At 54.8% G+C, this 15,914-nt stretch overlaps 1 protein-coding gene across 2 annotated transcripts in view; it reads right to left on the reverse strand.

Annotated features, from left to right (window-relative positions):
* PAK4 (p21 (RAC1) activated kinase 4) overlaps positions 1 to 9,007 on the reverse strand; it is a 13,091-nt gene extending 4,084 nt beyond the window's left edge. Inside the window, exons 1-3 of one of the 2 annotated variants that reach the window (XM_031557596.1) lie at positions 8,564 to 9,007; positions 2,084 to 2,308; positions 10 to 136 (exon numbers count right to left, since the gene is read on the reverse strand). In XM_031557596.1, coding sequence (XP_031413456.1) covers positions 10 to 136; positions 2,084 to 2,287 — 331 coding nt within the window. In that variant the 5' untranslated portion in view covers positions 2,288 to 2,308; positions 8,564 to 9,007. The remainder of the gene's footprint in view (positions 1 to 9; positions 137 to 2,083; positions 2,309 to 8,563) is intronic. The other variant, XM_010727074.3, reaches the window with a different exon arrangement.
* Between the last annotated feature and the right edge of the window lie 6,907 nt (positions 9,008 to 15,914).

Genomic DNA, 15,914 nt, shown 5'->3' on the forward strand with positions numbered 1-15,914 from the left:
CGCGGGGTCGCTCCTTGCCCCGGTCGGGATCGGCGCGAGGTGCGGAGCAGCTCTTCTCCTTGCTGCGGCCAAAATCCTCGGAAAGGCCGTTCTCCTGGCAGAGCTGGTCACGCCGGGGTGGGAAAGGGGGCTGTCCCTGCGCAGAGAATTGGAACGGGACACGGACATGTTCTCAAATTCATCCAGCAGCCAGGTCAGTGAGCCGTCCTTGGCGGCTTTGGTGCCCCGTACGATGGTCTTTGTGCAGGACGTGGGACGAGAGGTAGACAGGAACACGGAACACGAAACAGAACAAAAAGAAAAGAAAGAAAGAAAGAAAGAAAACAAAACAAAAAAAAATAAAGAAAGAAAAATAAAAACAAAAAATAAAAAAATAAAAATGAAAGCCTGGTGGTGACGGGGGCGAGGGGGCGGGCGTCACACAGACGGGACGAGGGGAGGGATGGGGTCTCTGCTGACACACGACGAACAGAGCACTGTTAATAGGAGGTGGCCCCATGGGATCCACACACAGATGGGGGATGCTGGAGGGCAGGAAGAAGGCAGCTCTGGTGTCCCCAAAGCCTCAGGGGTCCGCCCACGCTGTCCTGAGCCCCTCCAGGAGGTAGGAAACAGAGCAGGAATCAGACCCAGCTGTCTCTCTCCTCCCATATGGCTGAGCACCGTGAGCGGGGGCTCGTGGGGAAGTCCTGGGGGGACTGCTGCTGGTTCTGGCTCTGCCTTGAGGCTCGTGGCACTTGGCCAGGACCCGGAGTGCAGGGGGTTTTGTTTGGCCACGGACATAATCATCAGAAACCACGCAGCGGCAGCAGATTTCACTCCCAGCAAAAGCCTGGCTGGGGGCAACAAAGCAAAACTGCTGCTGGGGCACCGCTCCTCTGTTATCACACCCGAGCTTTGCTATCAGTTAGAGGGGAGGCAGAAGGGCATTAAGAGGGTTACTGTGCTGCCTGGGCTTTGCATCATCTCCAAGGTCTCCAGGAAGGATGTGCAAACCTTTTCTCTGCAGAATCACAGAATGGTTGGGTTGGAAGGGAGCTCAAGGATCACAAAGCTTCAACCCCCTGCCACACGCAGGGCCACCAACCTCCACATTTCATTGCAGCCCAGGCTGCCCAGGGCCCCATCCAACCTGCCCTTGAACACCTCCAGGGATGGACGGGGCACCCACAGCCTCTCTGGGCAGCTGTTCCAGCACCTCACTGCTCTCAGAGCAAAGGACTCCACGATTCCACGCTGCCCAGCAGCACCACAGCCTGCTCACCACACTGCATGTTTGCAAGCCCTTCTCCTTCTGGAAGCCATCAGCTCCTCAGCCCAAACAAGGCTTCACTGCCCTTTCCCTCCTCTGGCTGGTACTGACTTTTGAGCTCGGCCTGAGTGAGACTGAGCAAAGAGGTTTGCTGCCAGGATCATCTGTAAAGCAAAAGCCCTCGCATGGGCAGCACCATGCCCTAACTCTCCTTCTGCAGTTCAAGCCATCGGGATTCCTTCCTGACTCCTGCCAAAGTCCACCAAATGGGGGACCAAACTCACCCAAACGGGGGGCACAGGATGGCCCCAGTAGTGTCGGTGCCTTTTCTGATCACCAACAGAGAGCAGCCAGGTAGAGCAGAAGGGAGCAGAGTCAGGGACCTAGGGAGGGTGAAGGCAGAGGAACACCAGAGCTAGGGCACAGAGATGGTGTGGGTTTCCTCAGTTGAGGCAAGCAGACAAGCCAGACTTAAAATGATGACATAAGGGTGGCTTGGGGAAACAGGCAAAGGGAGAGGACGGGATGGGAAGGGACAGGCACTGCTCTGGTCGTGTTTTCCCCTGGGATTTTTTTTCCAGCATCCAGGAGAATGCAACGGGGCAAGGAAGGGGAGAAGCTTTGCTCTGCACTTATCTTCCTCCCATGTGGGCAGGAGTGGGTAGATGAAAAAGCAGTAGGTCGTGGAGCACACTGAAAGGTTTCAGGAACCTAACAGCCACCTTACCTGCTCCGTGGCAACCCAGGGAGAGGGCACAAACACCTCCCAGAAGGGTTCCATCACCCCTCAGCCCTCAACTGCTCCCCTCAGCACGTTGCAGAGCCGCTTACCTTCTGTGAGCCGTGCTGGATGGCTGTGATACACACGGGGTCCACCAGGGGCTTGGGCCTCTTGGCAGACTCCTCGATGATGCCCTGCCATTGCCGCGGCAGCCCTGTGAACTTCTGCTCCTGCTGGTCGTACCCGGTGTGGACGCGGTGCTCGAAGTTGGAGGGTGCAGAGATCTCAATGCGTTTCTTCTTCTTGCTGAACATGGTTAAGAGTGGTTAGCAGACCTGCGGGGGACAAAGGGAGGACGCAGTGAGGTCTGGAGGAGGACAGAGGTGGTGAGGGCTGTCAAACAAGCATCCCTTCTTCAGGAACTGACCGTGCTCTCTGGGAAAAGCATTGCTTGCCAAGAAGGAAACACCTCGATCCAGTCCAGCCCTCGCACCGGCTGGGCTGCTCCCTTTGTCAGCTGCTCATCCCCCGTTTTTGCTGTTGCTGGTTTTTATTTCAAGCTGCATTTGGGCTCTAGACTAAAAGCCTTGAGGAGCTTTCCCTGCTCACAGCCTCAGCCTGCTCTGTCTCTAACTGTAAGCGATGCAATGGCACAGCAGCAATCACAACCGGGGCGGTCGAGGGTTCTGCACAGCACAGAAGAAATTCTGGCTTCAGCCTCAGCCCACGTCCCTCTGTCACTGTGTGACCAGACGATGGACTCGGTTCCTCCTCCCACTGCCAGCACTGTGATGATGCAAGCTGAGGGCTGCTGTCCTCTACGGAGCTGAGGAGCATTGGTTTGGCCTCGCCTGACTTCCTGCCTGTGTCACTCCTGTGCAATTTGCACCTGGGCTGCTCTACATCCAGGACAGCGTTTGCCTTCTGAGCCCCGCTCTTGCAGGCACGTTGCTGCACTGTTGAAGCGTCTTCCCTGCTCTCCCTTTGCTCAGCCAGCTTTGATGCAAGGCTCCTAAATTTAAAATCATAGCAAAAGCCTCCCACAATTACACAGGCTGGAGTCTTCTCCAGACCTCAAAGTGCAAAGTGAGGAGCAGCCTGGCAGCAAGCGTGAGCCCAGGCAGCCCTGTGACACCCAGGCAATGGCCACGAGCCCCTGAGCTGCCCCACGTTACTGACTCCTCCGTGCTCACCAGTATCCCACCCCACTCTCTTTCACTCTCCAGCAGTGAGGAGTAGCAGACAATCTGTGCTCTGATGCTCCCCAAACCTTCTGCCCATCCCATGGGCACGGAGCCCAGGGCACAACGTGGAGCTCCAAGAAGGGGCAAGCCCGTGCAAAGCCAGGGCTCAAGCCTCACCTTGGCCACCAGCCCGTGGCTTTGGCCAGCTTCCCTGGCTTTACTCTGCCCACACACGAGCTTTCACCCTTCCCGTGTTGGGGCTTCGCAGCCTGCAGAACTGGCGCTGCTTCTTGGAGGCACTGCAGCCACAGAGCCATCCAGAACTGCAGCCATGAGCAGGGGAGGCTTTCCAGGCAGCATTTCAGGAGCTGGAAAAGCTTCTGAGTGAAACAGGTTGGCCTGCAAAGAGCTGGGCATGCAGGTGTTCTGTCCTAGCAGGAAAACACTGTTTGCTCAGACATTTAAACATCTACCAAGGCTGCTGAAACCAAACTTAACAATGTGACCGGCATGGCTTTGGTACCAAATTCAAGGTCTGACAGTTGCATGGCTTCCCTCTGCAGAGCTGTGCCCAAGCAGTCACCACTCAGCTACAATCTGTGCTGCTCACAGATCTCAGCACTTCTTCATCCGAATGGTGAACGCTGCAGGGAGAGAGGCTTCTTTTGATTTGACTTTAAAAAACTATCAGCAAAAGCAGCCTGCAAAAGAACTCTAAGAAGTGCTGCTCATTCCTGGCACAGCAGTTGTGATTGAGACCAGCCACGGCTGAATGCATTTCATGGTACCCTGGGATGAAGACAGCCACGATGAGGAGCCCAGAAATCGTATGGTTGGTGCAGAAAGCTGTGGCTGGGGGATGGGGGGAGTTCCTTCCAGCTGAGCTCAACGCTCAGGGATCCCCCCCCAGATTCAGAGCTGTGCTCCTGTGGCCCTGCAGCCATTCTCCAAGGTGAGTGTTGCAGACATAGCACAGATGGGGCGAGGAACTGACTGAACCAGCAGCAACTGGAGATGGACTCATCCCACGGTACGTGGTAGGAATGTGTTTGAAGGTCAGGAAATGCTTCTGCCCTCAGCAGCCCTGAGGAATGCAGTGCAAATACCTCCTCAGAAACAAAGGTCATGCAGTGGTGATGGATGAAGGAGTGCCCACAGGGTGCTGTCCCCCACGAGATGCCCACAAAACACCCTCTGGCTGCCTCTGGGCACAGTGGGGTCCATGAGCTGCCCCCTGAAGGGCTGGGGGAGATGACCACCTCTGTGGGGCAGCAGGGACCCGGCCCGAAAGCAAGCACAGAACAAAGCTGCAGAGGAAGCCTGGCCCCAAGGCGGACCCCAGAGCCATTTTTCCTCGTGTAAACACCACAGCTTTGCACAATGGGGGCTTGTTTACACCAGCGGAACGCCCGCATCCTTCCAGGCTCAGAGGTACAATGTTGATGCTGCTCAGCAGGAGCTCAGAGTTCTGGCAAGCCTTTCCCAAAATCGACAACTCTATGGAGAGCCACAGCAGGGCACGCACTGAAGTCGGTGTCAGCTCGGTCCTGATAACAGCTGTGGTCCCACTCCTCCAGAGCTCAGCCTAAGGGAACGAGGACAGTGTGAGGGCACCAGTGCTGTTGGTCATCACCTGATATTTGACCATACTGAGCATGGATACAGGATGCTCAGAGTAAGTCCTGGGTGCCAAGTGCAGCACAAAACCTAAGTTAGGGGAGGAAACGCTACCAGCTTTTCTCTATTTCTTTGCTGTGCACTTGGTGGCATGCTCTGCCTGGCTGCTGGCCTCTCCTTTTGCTTACACAGACTCTGCAAAGAGAAACAGAACAAGATTGGACCTCCAGACCCTTGTGAAAGCACCACAGAGAGCCAAGGGGAAAGGATGGACGCTCAGACTGCTGCTAATGCAACCCTCAAACTGCCAACGGCCTTCAACTCTGCGTTTTCCCTGGATGCAGCGCAGAGCACGAGCAGCTCACAGCACCATCCAGAACCAAACATCAGGACAAATGTAACAGCACTGTAAAGCCAGCCCTGATTTGCTCGTTTTCCTTCAAAACCAGGCTGTGATCCCCAGCATCTGGACCACAACCACATCCTCGTGCAGCTCAAAGCTCTGCAGAGTGGTGTGCAAGGAACAAAACCCCACGTGGCTGAGCTGTCCTCACATCTCCAGCACAGGGATGGGCAAAGGGATCCCATCCAGGAGGTGCTGGTGGAAGCTGTGCGAATGGCTGAAGCTGAGGGCAGCTCCTACTGCTGGCCTGAAGCTTCTTGCTGTCAGGATCTGCTGCTGGGATCTGCACTTGGATGCTTTGAGCTTGCCCAAAACCACACGAGTGCAGAGGTCGGCATTTTCACTGTTAGAAACAATTTGGGTTTTAGCACATCGAAGAGGAAAAAGCACTCAGAAGGTCCAGGAAAGGTGAGACAAACAGGAGGGTTTGGTGACCACCAGCTGCTGCTGGTTTGCAGGAACGAACCATCAGGCTGCATCTCCCATATCCAGCCCTGCCATCTCACCGGAGGAAAAACCAGTTCTGTTTGTTTGTCAGTCAGAGCTGAAGGAAACGCTCCCCACACCCTTCCCACCAAGGATCTGGACACGGAGGCAGCAGAATAAAACAAACACAGGCAGCCTAGCATTTCAGGCCCCGCTTTGTTTGTTTAACCCTCTGCTTTCTCAAGCATTGCCATCCCACGCCGACCCAACCCGTCCTGCCAGCGTGGCTGGCTTTGATTTCGGGCCCCTCTACCACTTTCACTGCCTTCTGGTGGTGATTGTGGCCTTTTCCTCCCATTTTAATCTCCTGATTCAGCTTCCTTCACACTGCTGGGTGTAAAATTAGTGGCTCCAAAGCCAATCTCTTCCTGCAGGCAGGAAATCCCAGCCCCGGCCACCCGCCTCGCTCCAGCACTGCACCAACGCTCCCTCCTTGCTCAGTCTGAGCTTCTCCTTCCCAGATCCCGCTTCTATAAAACCCTCACAACTCCCCCTGCACCTGAGGAAGGGGAAAAGCTTTCACCCCAGCCCACTCTTGCATAAATTGGGGTATTTGTGCCCTCCTCCATCCCGCACTTCACTCCTCCAGAGGCCGCTGTGAGCTGACACAGCTGCGCTCCACATATTTGCCAGCACCACGGGGCCAGATCCTGAACCACACCAAGCATTCCTCAGGGGCAGGCAGCTGGGTGTGAGCCTTGCTGCAAACAAACCTCCCTGTCAGGCTATTCTCGTTACCTTGATGAAGTTTTATCCCAGCAGGCGAGGCTGATTGAAGCTCGAATGGCCGCACGCAGCTTCAGCCCAGATTGCTGAGTGAGGGAAACTTCATCCCACAGGCATCGCTGGCTGCGTGTGTGTGTGCCTGCTTCATTCTGCTTCCTCCTTTGCTGCCACCTGCACGCATCACGCTGCCTTTTTGCAGAAGTCCCAGCACCTTCCCTCGATCCTCAGAGCACCTGCTGCAAAATTCCACCCTTCCTGAGCGCTCCTTCCCCACGAAAGCCCCCACGGAGGAACCCCGTGTGATACCACGGGTAGAAATCCCACATCTGGGTGATTCGGAGGCAAAAGGCACCTCTCAGGGTGGTCATTGCCAGGCTGCAGGCAGAGGGAAAGTGAACGCAGTGGGACTCAGCTACTTCACACAACCAACCTCCAAGCTGAGCCTGATCTCACTGACCTCCTTCTGGATTGGCAGCAGAACAGAAACACAAAGAGGCACGGCTGGAGGACCCTCACTGTCACCCCCACCCCCTCAGTCCAACACATCAGCGGTGTTTCAGCCGGCTACACGGGGAAGGGGAAGGGTTAAAATCCACCCCTCTGCCTCTCCTGGAGCTCTGCACATTCCTCAGCCCTGTCCAAACCCAGGTCACATTCCCTTTATCTCAGCTTTGTTTAATTAGTCAGCCATTAACGAACACTTCTGGCAGCCAGGAGTAAACTAAAATAGAGCAGAATATTCCCCACTGCTGGCAAGCTCCCCAGCCTTACACTATCACGGGTCGGGAGCTCACTCTTACCTTTCAAAAGTAAAACAAAAAATAGTGAAAGAAAGAATGAGGAGGAGCCCACAAGCACTGATTTCCCCTGGCACGCTTCCCTCTTCTCCAAGCATTCTGTGTCTCCGCAAGGAGTTGGTGCCTCTGGATTCTCTGCACCCAGAGCATCGGGGAGAGCTTCAGAGTGAGCACAGCTCCAGTGCTGAGGTCTCCTCTGAGCTGCTCCAAACAGAGATTGAATGGGAAAGCAGCGGCATTCTGGATCAGAACAAACATCACAGCCCTGACTGTGGGGATGTTTTATGGGGGTTCAACCAGCCCCGTGCTGCTGAGCTCACCCTGCAGGCACCCAGGGACACCCCCACCCCCTCCTGTGCTTCCCATGGGATCATTTCGCTCCCTACCAGCTGGGAAACATCACCCAGCACTGAGTCCTTCCTCTGCACAGAGCAGGAAGCCTGCTCCAAAGAGATATTCCTTTTGGAAAGTCCAATTCCAGAGCAGCACAGATGTGCGTCTCAGCTTCACCCCCCACCTCGGTCCAAGAGGAATTACTCCCCTTTTTCACGGGCTCAAATCAAGCAGCCTCAGGCTCTGCCTCCCATACAAACACCACCAGCAGGGCAAAGAGAATCCCCTGCTCGCATCAGCCAGAACTGGGCTCGCTGCCTTCAAAAGCCAGCTCAGCAGATTGGAGGGCAAACAACCTGCTCCAGCAGCAAGGTGGAGAGTGTCCCATTGCTCTGCTTGTTTCCAGCACAGTCAGCCTCGCCCGGGCTTGAAAAGCAAAGAAACTTCCTCCGAGCAGCCTCCCCTCAGTGCTCAGCCCCTGCCAAACCCTGCCTGAAACTCGTTAACAAAATATATCAGCAAGACTCCACATTACTCACCATCACCACCCTGCTTCCCGCAAGCCAGAGCGGGAAGAAGGAAGGAAAACTGCTGCTGAAGGAACTTGCTGAAGGAACTCTGAGAGGGGCAGGAGGGCACGGGGCTGAGGAACACCAGCACAGAACGGGGGGGTTTGGGGCCAGCAGCCACAGCTGTGCTCCTGACTCCGCAAACTTCCCTCTGGAGCCAGGCAGGATTGGGACATCCTGAGCCCTGTGGATGGGGTGAGCGGGGCAGATGGGTTCTCACCGTCCCCCCTCTTCTTGCATGCTGAAACTGGGTTTGTGCTGGCACGGGGACAGACCAGCTTTGCTCCCTCAGCACGGCACCGGGACGAGCGGCACACGGACAGGCATGGAAACAGAGGGTGAAGCTGTGCCAAGCCCCACGCTGCTTCCTGGTGCCGCAAGCTTTGCTCCAAGGTGAGCCACCCAAAGAACGGGTTCCTCCCAGCTCCACACCACCTCCCTGCAGGCGCCCACCTCCGTGCTGTGCTTCCATTACCATTTTCCAGGGCTGGAAGTGGCTCCGGCTGCGCTCACCCACGCCGTGAGGATCCGTTGGCAAGCGAGGAGGGAGGGAGGGAAGGAAGAGAGGAGCTGTGATCAACAGCTGCGAGGCTCGGAGGGGTTAACAGTGAAGCTTGTAAGAAGTGGAGCAGGAATAGAGGAGATTTGAGCCGGGAGCCAATGAGGCAGCAACATTTGAAACAAAGCAGCCAGTCAAGTGCCCCGACCGTGGAAACAGGGAAGGACAGAGAGGGGAAGGTGGGAAGCCCAGTGGCCTTTCCGGCACGTCTCTGCTCATGTGGGTGTTCCTTACAGCACTTCCAGGTCCCTCACCCATCCTGAAAGCAGGGGCTGTATGCGGCCAGAAGTGCTGACTCCTCTCCTTGCAAGTTCAGCTGGCACTAAGAGCTCTGGTTCAGGAACAGCAGCCCCCAAAACCTGCTGGGGGGCACCGGGACGCTCATCGGGGCTCCCAGAGCTCATCCAAGGGCTGTAAGCTTCACCTAAGGGCGAGGATCAGGGCTCAAAGCTCTGCCTCTTCATCTGTTTTCCGCACAGATGAGCAGCGTGCTGCTTCCTAAGGAGCAGCAGTGTGAGCTGGGTGACCCCACGAGGTGGGCACAGCCTCCATGAGAAGGAATTGTCCCCGAGCAGAGCCTTCAGTGTGAGGATCTCCAGCTGGAAATCAAGGCTCTGATGTCAGGGTGCACGTTTCCATTCTCTCTTCTCTGATTCTGCTCCGAGGAAACACTCTTGAATTGGCCCAATTAGTTGGCATGTCTTGCAAATGAACTTCCCTCCCCAGCAGCCTCCATGGGCAACTTGGCACAACTCAGGGGCAGCTTGAGCTCTGCTGCATGGGAGTGAAGGCAGCAGGTGGTGAGTGGGACAGGGAAAGCAAACCACAGGGCAGCTGCGAGCCGTGCTCCATCCAGCACAGCCCAACAGCATCTCCAAGAGGTCCTTGCAGCTCAACTCTTATTTAAATGCCTTTTACAAGCAAGGAGGGAGAAACACGCACAAAAAAAGCACAGTTGTGAATGTTAATCACCTAGCAGGGTTTACAACTACATTGCTCACTTCCCATTTGTCCTCATTTTCCTCTTCCTTGTTCTTTTTCGGAGCGTTCCTGGACCAAAATATCTACAGCAGCCTTGCTACACTGCTAAGTGGCACTGGGAAGCTTTCCTGGAATCACGGGAGAAAGAGGTGGAGAAAAAAAAGGATCAGCAGATGAGAGCAAACCTCTCCCAGCATTGCCTCCCACCTCATCCCGGTGCTGGCATCTCCCACCTGGGGTCACCAGAGCCCTCGTAAAGCAAACGGGCACGAGGCTGAATTACAGCATCCACAGCTTGCTTATCTCTCAGGAAAGGAGAAAACAGCAGCGGAGAGGCTGGGCAGAATGCTGATGTGGGAACGAGCTGGAGCTGCTGTCTCTCTCCCAGTCTAAGAGGCAAAACTCATTTGTCCTTCTGGAAAGTTGTTTCCTTGATACAGAACGAGCTGCAGCTTCAACACCTCCCGTTTTCAGTCATCAGAAGCTGCTGTGACTACAGAAATCCACCAGCTGTTCTGCTCAGCTGCCAAGAGCACAAAGAGCCCCCAGCAGCAATTTTAGAGCCTTGTGAAACGCGCCAATTAATTCACAGAAAGATAAAAGCACATCAAAGGAAGTTTCTACCCCCGTATCTTTCAGAATTTTCACAAAATTAGCAGAAGCACATCCTGCCAATCCTCGCCTTGCAGACAAACCCGACCAATGGAACTCCCCGCGCAGCTGAACCCAGAGCACAGCTCACAAGAACCTCTGCCCACACCAGTGATGCCCTGCCACTCTTCTTCCCTCCTGCTGCACGCAGCCAAGCTTCAAAATGCAAAGAGAGATCAGCTCTCAAAGCTTTCGCTCCTCCCCCCTGCGTAACGCACGCTGCAGGCTCAGCTATTGCATTTTATTTGGCAGTAAAGTTCTCACGTGGTTTCAGGCTCTGGGAGCCACGGCTCTGAGCTCACACACGCCCTGATGGCAACCCAGCAGTGCGAGCAGAGGGATCCCAGCCCTGGGGCTCCATCCCTGCCACGCCATGGAACTGGAAATGGCGTTTCCTTGACAGCATCGTGCCCTCCACGAGTGGGACGTGAGCCCCGCGTTGCTGGAGCAATGAAAGCAGCCATACAGACACATCTTTTGTGTGGAATTGGGGCAGAGGAGCCCTCCCAGAGCCACGGGATGTCATCCACCAGGTGTTTGTCATGCTGAGACAGTGCTGAGTGTGGCACAGAGCAACACGGAGGCACTGCTGTGCTCAACCTGCCAGCAGGGCGGTAGAACTGGCCAGGCTGGCTTTGCACAACCTTCAAAGAGCAGAGAGATGCCCTGCTGCCAGGCTGGGCAGGGCGACGTGGAGCCGGCAGGCTGAAGAACCCCAGGAAGACCCAAACAGAGTCCTCAAGCAGGAAAAACGTCCAAATGAAGTGCTGAATTGTGTGGGCGTCCCACCTGAAGGATGAGATGATGGGATGCCACCCAGCAGGGCCAGGAGAACCTCGTGAGGTCCAACAAAGCCACGTGCATCAGTACACACCAGTCATTCTCCCATCAGCAGACGACCAGCAGATCATCCACGCTTCCCTCAACCTGCAAAAACGCCCTGAGCCTCCGTGCTGCACTGCTGGGGTGCCCCAAAGACATTGGTTTGGGTTGAGCCACCCCAAATTCCAGTGAGCTGACCTGCCCGGGTAGCCTCTGCCAAGCTCTTCCAGAAAGTTCAAGCTTTGAGTGAGAAATTCACTTCAATTTTCCCTTTTTCTGCCCACGCAGCAGCCTGCGGGGTTGCCCAGCGATGACTCAGTGCTGAAGGACTTAACACAGGTTTCTGGGAATCTATTCCTGGTTCTTCTCCTGCTCTGCTTTGTGAGGAGGAGCATCACCTCGGCACATGAGAGTCTGCTTTACCAGAGCAGCGCAACGCTGGCTTCTCTGGGAAAAAACTGACTGCAGAGAGCTCTGAGATCGTGCTGGAGAGTCACGGAATCGCAGCGTGGCTTGGAAGCGACCTACAGGATCATCGTGGAAAGAATTTGAGTCCTTCACGCTCAAAAAAACCAGCAAGAAGAAGAAGAAGAAACAAGAGGTGAATGGATTTGCAACTCTCAGCACGTTCTGCAAAGTCTGTTGCCTTATCCCTACGGCTGCACGGTCGGATAGAGCGTGGCCAGAAGCACTTCTCAGCCTCATTGCCATGGAATGAGGCCTCATACAGAGGGGCTGCTCCCCCTGCTCCCACGGACACCATTTGTGCCTTGAAGCCTGAGCTCCAGTTGCCCTTATCTGGGTTTCCAGAGATCCAACCAGGAGCACCGCAGACCCATTTTTCTCCCTTTCGTGCAAAACTGACTGCGTGCACATAGATGACATCTCAGCAGCGCTCCCTCTGCTCCACTGACTGCAGGGCTTCCTCGAGAGCGGGCAGAGAGATGCTGGCCTGCTCTGTGGGTTCCTGCAAGCCTCTCCCTGATCTAGAAGCTGCTTCACTGCTCCTCTCTCATCCTGGGAGTTCTCTGGGTGTCAGATGAAGCGCTGTGGGAAGGGCGAGAGGATAACAGCCTAGGGCAGCAGAAAGCATTCATGCAGAAAGCAAAGGCGGAGGCGAGCTGTGAGTGCGCAGCACTGGGGGGCACACAGAGCCCCTTCCAGGCAGAGTCACACAACAACACAGCTCCGTGGATCCTCCAGCACAACCCTGACCCAAAAGTGACAGAATCCCTACCAGCTACGTACCTTGCAACAGAGCTTCTAACCTGAAAGATGCCGTTTCAGCATCGGTTTGCACAGCCACCTTTCGGGCTCTCTGTTCAGGTGGTATAAATGGTTTAACCACGGCGTGGAACATCACACAGGCACCTTTTTGGAACAGGAAGCATCAAAACACCCACAACTCACCCGCTCCCAAGCACGGGTTACCCAACCCTTCCAGCAGGTCAGACAAACAAGTTCTGTGTTACGCCAAAGATCCCCTTTGGTCTGGGCTGGAGGAACTGCACGCAATCCATCCCCACTGCCTCCATTCTGAGGCACTGAGCAGCCAGGGCTGTGTGAGGCTCTTCGTCACTCGGTGCTCCTGCTCTGCAGCAGTGGCTGCACCGCACGAAAAAAACATCCAACACAGCCCTGCCCCAGGTCACGGTGACAAAACCCATCAGCATTCTCCCACCGCACCCCAAATCCTGCTGTTTCTACAACCATCGCCTCGCTGTTGTCCTCTTAGCACCCATTTGATCCAAAGCAGACATTCACAACAAAAGGATAATGACGCACAGCAGGGAAAAGCCATGCAGGGACATCATCCGCCCCCCCTGGAAGGGACCCAAAGCTTCAGATGATCAACAGGTGCTAACGAAGCCACTCGTTAATGCACAACCTGTGCTGCTGCCCCAGCAGCCCTGCAGGGGAAGGACTTGTAATGATGATTTTAATGTAACCTGGCAGTGGATTTTATTCCCCAGTGCTTAAGGAGCACTAATGAAGCAACGGGAGATGCTCAGCACAGCACCCAGCAGTGCCGCCCCAACCCAGAACAAGGAGTTTCACCTCGGATTGCTGACAGTTGAAACGTTTGTCTCTGGTAGGAAAAGGAAAACAAAACCAAACCTTACCCCCACAGTCACACTGCCAAACCCAAGGCCTCCTCTTATGGTTCGTGAGACCAAAACAGCTCAGCTCCTTCCATTTTCTCCTCACCCTCCTGCACCCTCGCGAGTTTCTTTGCTCTAAGCGCCCGGCGCAGGGAAAGGAAGAGCTGAACAAGCACAGCTCTGAAGAACTACATTTTCATTACATCCCAAAAACCTAAAAAAGCAAAACCCAGCAAATCCTCCGGGATGCACCACGCCGGCTGGGAAGGCTGTTCTGAAATGCGAGCTCCATCTGAAACCCCAAACCAGCACGGCTCCGTTCCCAGGCACACGGTGAGGCCTCTTCCCTTCCTCTGCTGGCCTCAGGAGAAACCACTTCGTATTAAATAAAAACGGTGTGATTGTAATTAGGCTGCATGGAAGCTGCCAAACGTCCCTGGGGTTTTTGCTGGGACTCCCAGGGCTGCGTTCTCTGTCCTCCATCCCGCCTGCAGTGCAGCACAACTGAATCCCACGGGGTACCCAACACCAACGCGTGTTATCTCTGCTTTACTTCACTGCTTTCAGAGACAGGACAGAAACGGGCTCCTGCTTACGTGCATCAAAGGAACAAACAGAGAGAAAAGCAAAACTCCCCAGGGCTGCGCTCAGAACGGCGGAGAAATGACAACAGCCAAGGGGTCACGATGGCACCGGGCATCATCCCCAACGTGCACAGAACTGCTCAGTACTCAGCAGTGCCCAAACAGCCACAGAATCACAGAACTGTAGGGCTTGGAAGGGACCTCTAGAGATCATCGAGACCAACCCCCTGCCAAAGCAGGTTCCCCACACCAGGTCGCACAGGCAGGCGTGCAGGCGAGACTTGAATATCTCCAGAGAAGGAGACTCCACAACCCAGTTCACTCAGCCTTTCTTCACAGGGGAGATGCTCCAGGCCCTTCACCATCTTTGCGGCCCTCCGCTGGACTCTTTCCAAGAGATCCCTGTCTTTTTTGTACCGGGGAGCCCAGAACTGGACGCAGTGCTCCAGATGAGGCCTCACCAGGGCAGAGTAGAGGGGGAGGATCACCTCCCTCGACCTGCTGGCCTTTTTAATGCACCCCAGAAGGCCATCGGCCACACGCTGCTGGTTCACAGCCGACCTGTCGTCCACCAGGTCCCTCTCTGCAGAGCTCCTCTCCAGCAGCTCATCCCCCAGCCTGTATTGGTGCATGCAATTATTCCTCCCTAGGTGTAAGACCTTACGCTTGCTTTTGTTGAACCTCATCCTATTTCTTACTGCCCAGCTCTCCAGCCTGTCCAGGTCTCGCTGAATGGCAGCACAGCCTTCAGGCGCGTCAGCCGATCCTCCCGACTTCGTATCGTCGGCAAACTTGCTGAGGGTGGCCACTATCCCCTCATCAAGGTCATTGATGAAGATGTTAAACAAGCCACAGGAAGCTCCGTCCCCATGAGGTGCACCTCCCAACGGGATGCAAAGTTACACCTCCTTCCTTCCCCCCTCCGCCAGCCACCCATAAATCATTCAGCCGACAAGTCCAGCACTGAGGAATCAAACCCACAAGACAGAACCAAAGGAAGACCTTGTAAGAACCTCGCCGTGCTCCAAGCACTGCCTCTCCTGTCCTGCTGCTCCAATGCCACAGGGATGGAGGTGTAATTTATGTCCCTTTCATGTCCACTCAAACAAATTCACCTTTGTTGCAGCGCTTGGGTGACTCACAGAGCCCCGACTCACAGACCCAGCTCACGGAGCCCAAACATCAATAAAAGAGGCAGCACAGCAGCAACAGCAAAGGACGGTGAGAAGCCCAGAGCAAAGCTCTGTGAGTTTTTATTTTTATAGGGCCTGCTTCCTTCTGACCGATTTGATAAGCGCCAGCAAAATGAATGCCTCCCCTGCAGATGCAAATAAAGATAAAAGAAAACATCTGGGAGCTGTAACAACACGGGGGGAGCAGAGCATGAGTTTCCATTCAGCTGAGGTGCAAACAGAACCTAAACTGGCAGCAATTGTTATCTTATCGGTATCTTCCCTGGAAAATTCTGAGGCTATTCCAGCTTCCAAATGCGTTCTGGTTAACTACCTTTGTTTTAGGAAAGTCAGGGAGGCATTGCAGCAGAATAGAACACAGGCAATGTTTCTGAACACAAGCTGGAAACATCAAAGACAACAGCACGGCGCTGGTGATGCATCCACAGAGCCTCACGTTTTACAGTTCATACCTAAATCCTATAAAAGCCCCCCCCAACCCGCCCAGAGAACAACAAACACATCCCACAGGTTTAGAAATAAACCAGGAATTAGGAAACTTCCTTCAAAGGATTGGCTGCCATTCGCACCGGCAGCAAACAACCAAATTCTTTGGCTGCTGCTCAAACAGGGTTTATTTAAACTTCCTCTGCACACCCCAGCTCTCAAACTCAATTGAGGGGTTTATTTAAACATCCTCTACACCCCCCAGCTCTGCACCTCCCCCAACGCCGGGCTCCACAAACCCAATTTGCAGCTATTTGGGCCTCTTCAAAACGACACAAACCCAAACCATGGCTGTTGGCTGTACCTGTGGGCTCCCACCCAGTCCTGCAGGGATTGACACATCCTCAAATTCAGGCCAATTTTGAGGGTGGGGGGCCCAGAGAATCACAGAACTCCCTCTCCTATCTCCCCCTCCTATTCCCCCTATCCCCCCCTTCCTATTCCCCCT

This window comes from Meleagris gallopavo, unplaced genomic scaffold, assembly GCF_000146605.3.
Source record: "Meleagris gallopavo isolate NT-WF06-2002-E0010 breed Aviagen turkey brand Nicholas breeding stock unplaced genomic scaffold, Turkey_5.1 ChrUn_random_7180001869617, whole genome shotgun sequence".
Lineage (NCBI taxonomy): Eukaryota > Metazoa > Chordata > Aves > Galliformes > Phasianidae > Meleagris > Meleagris gallopavo.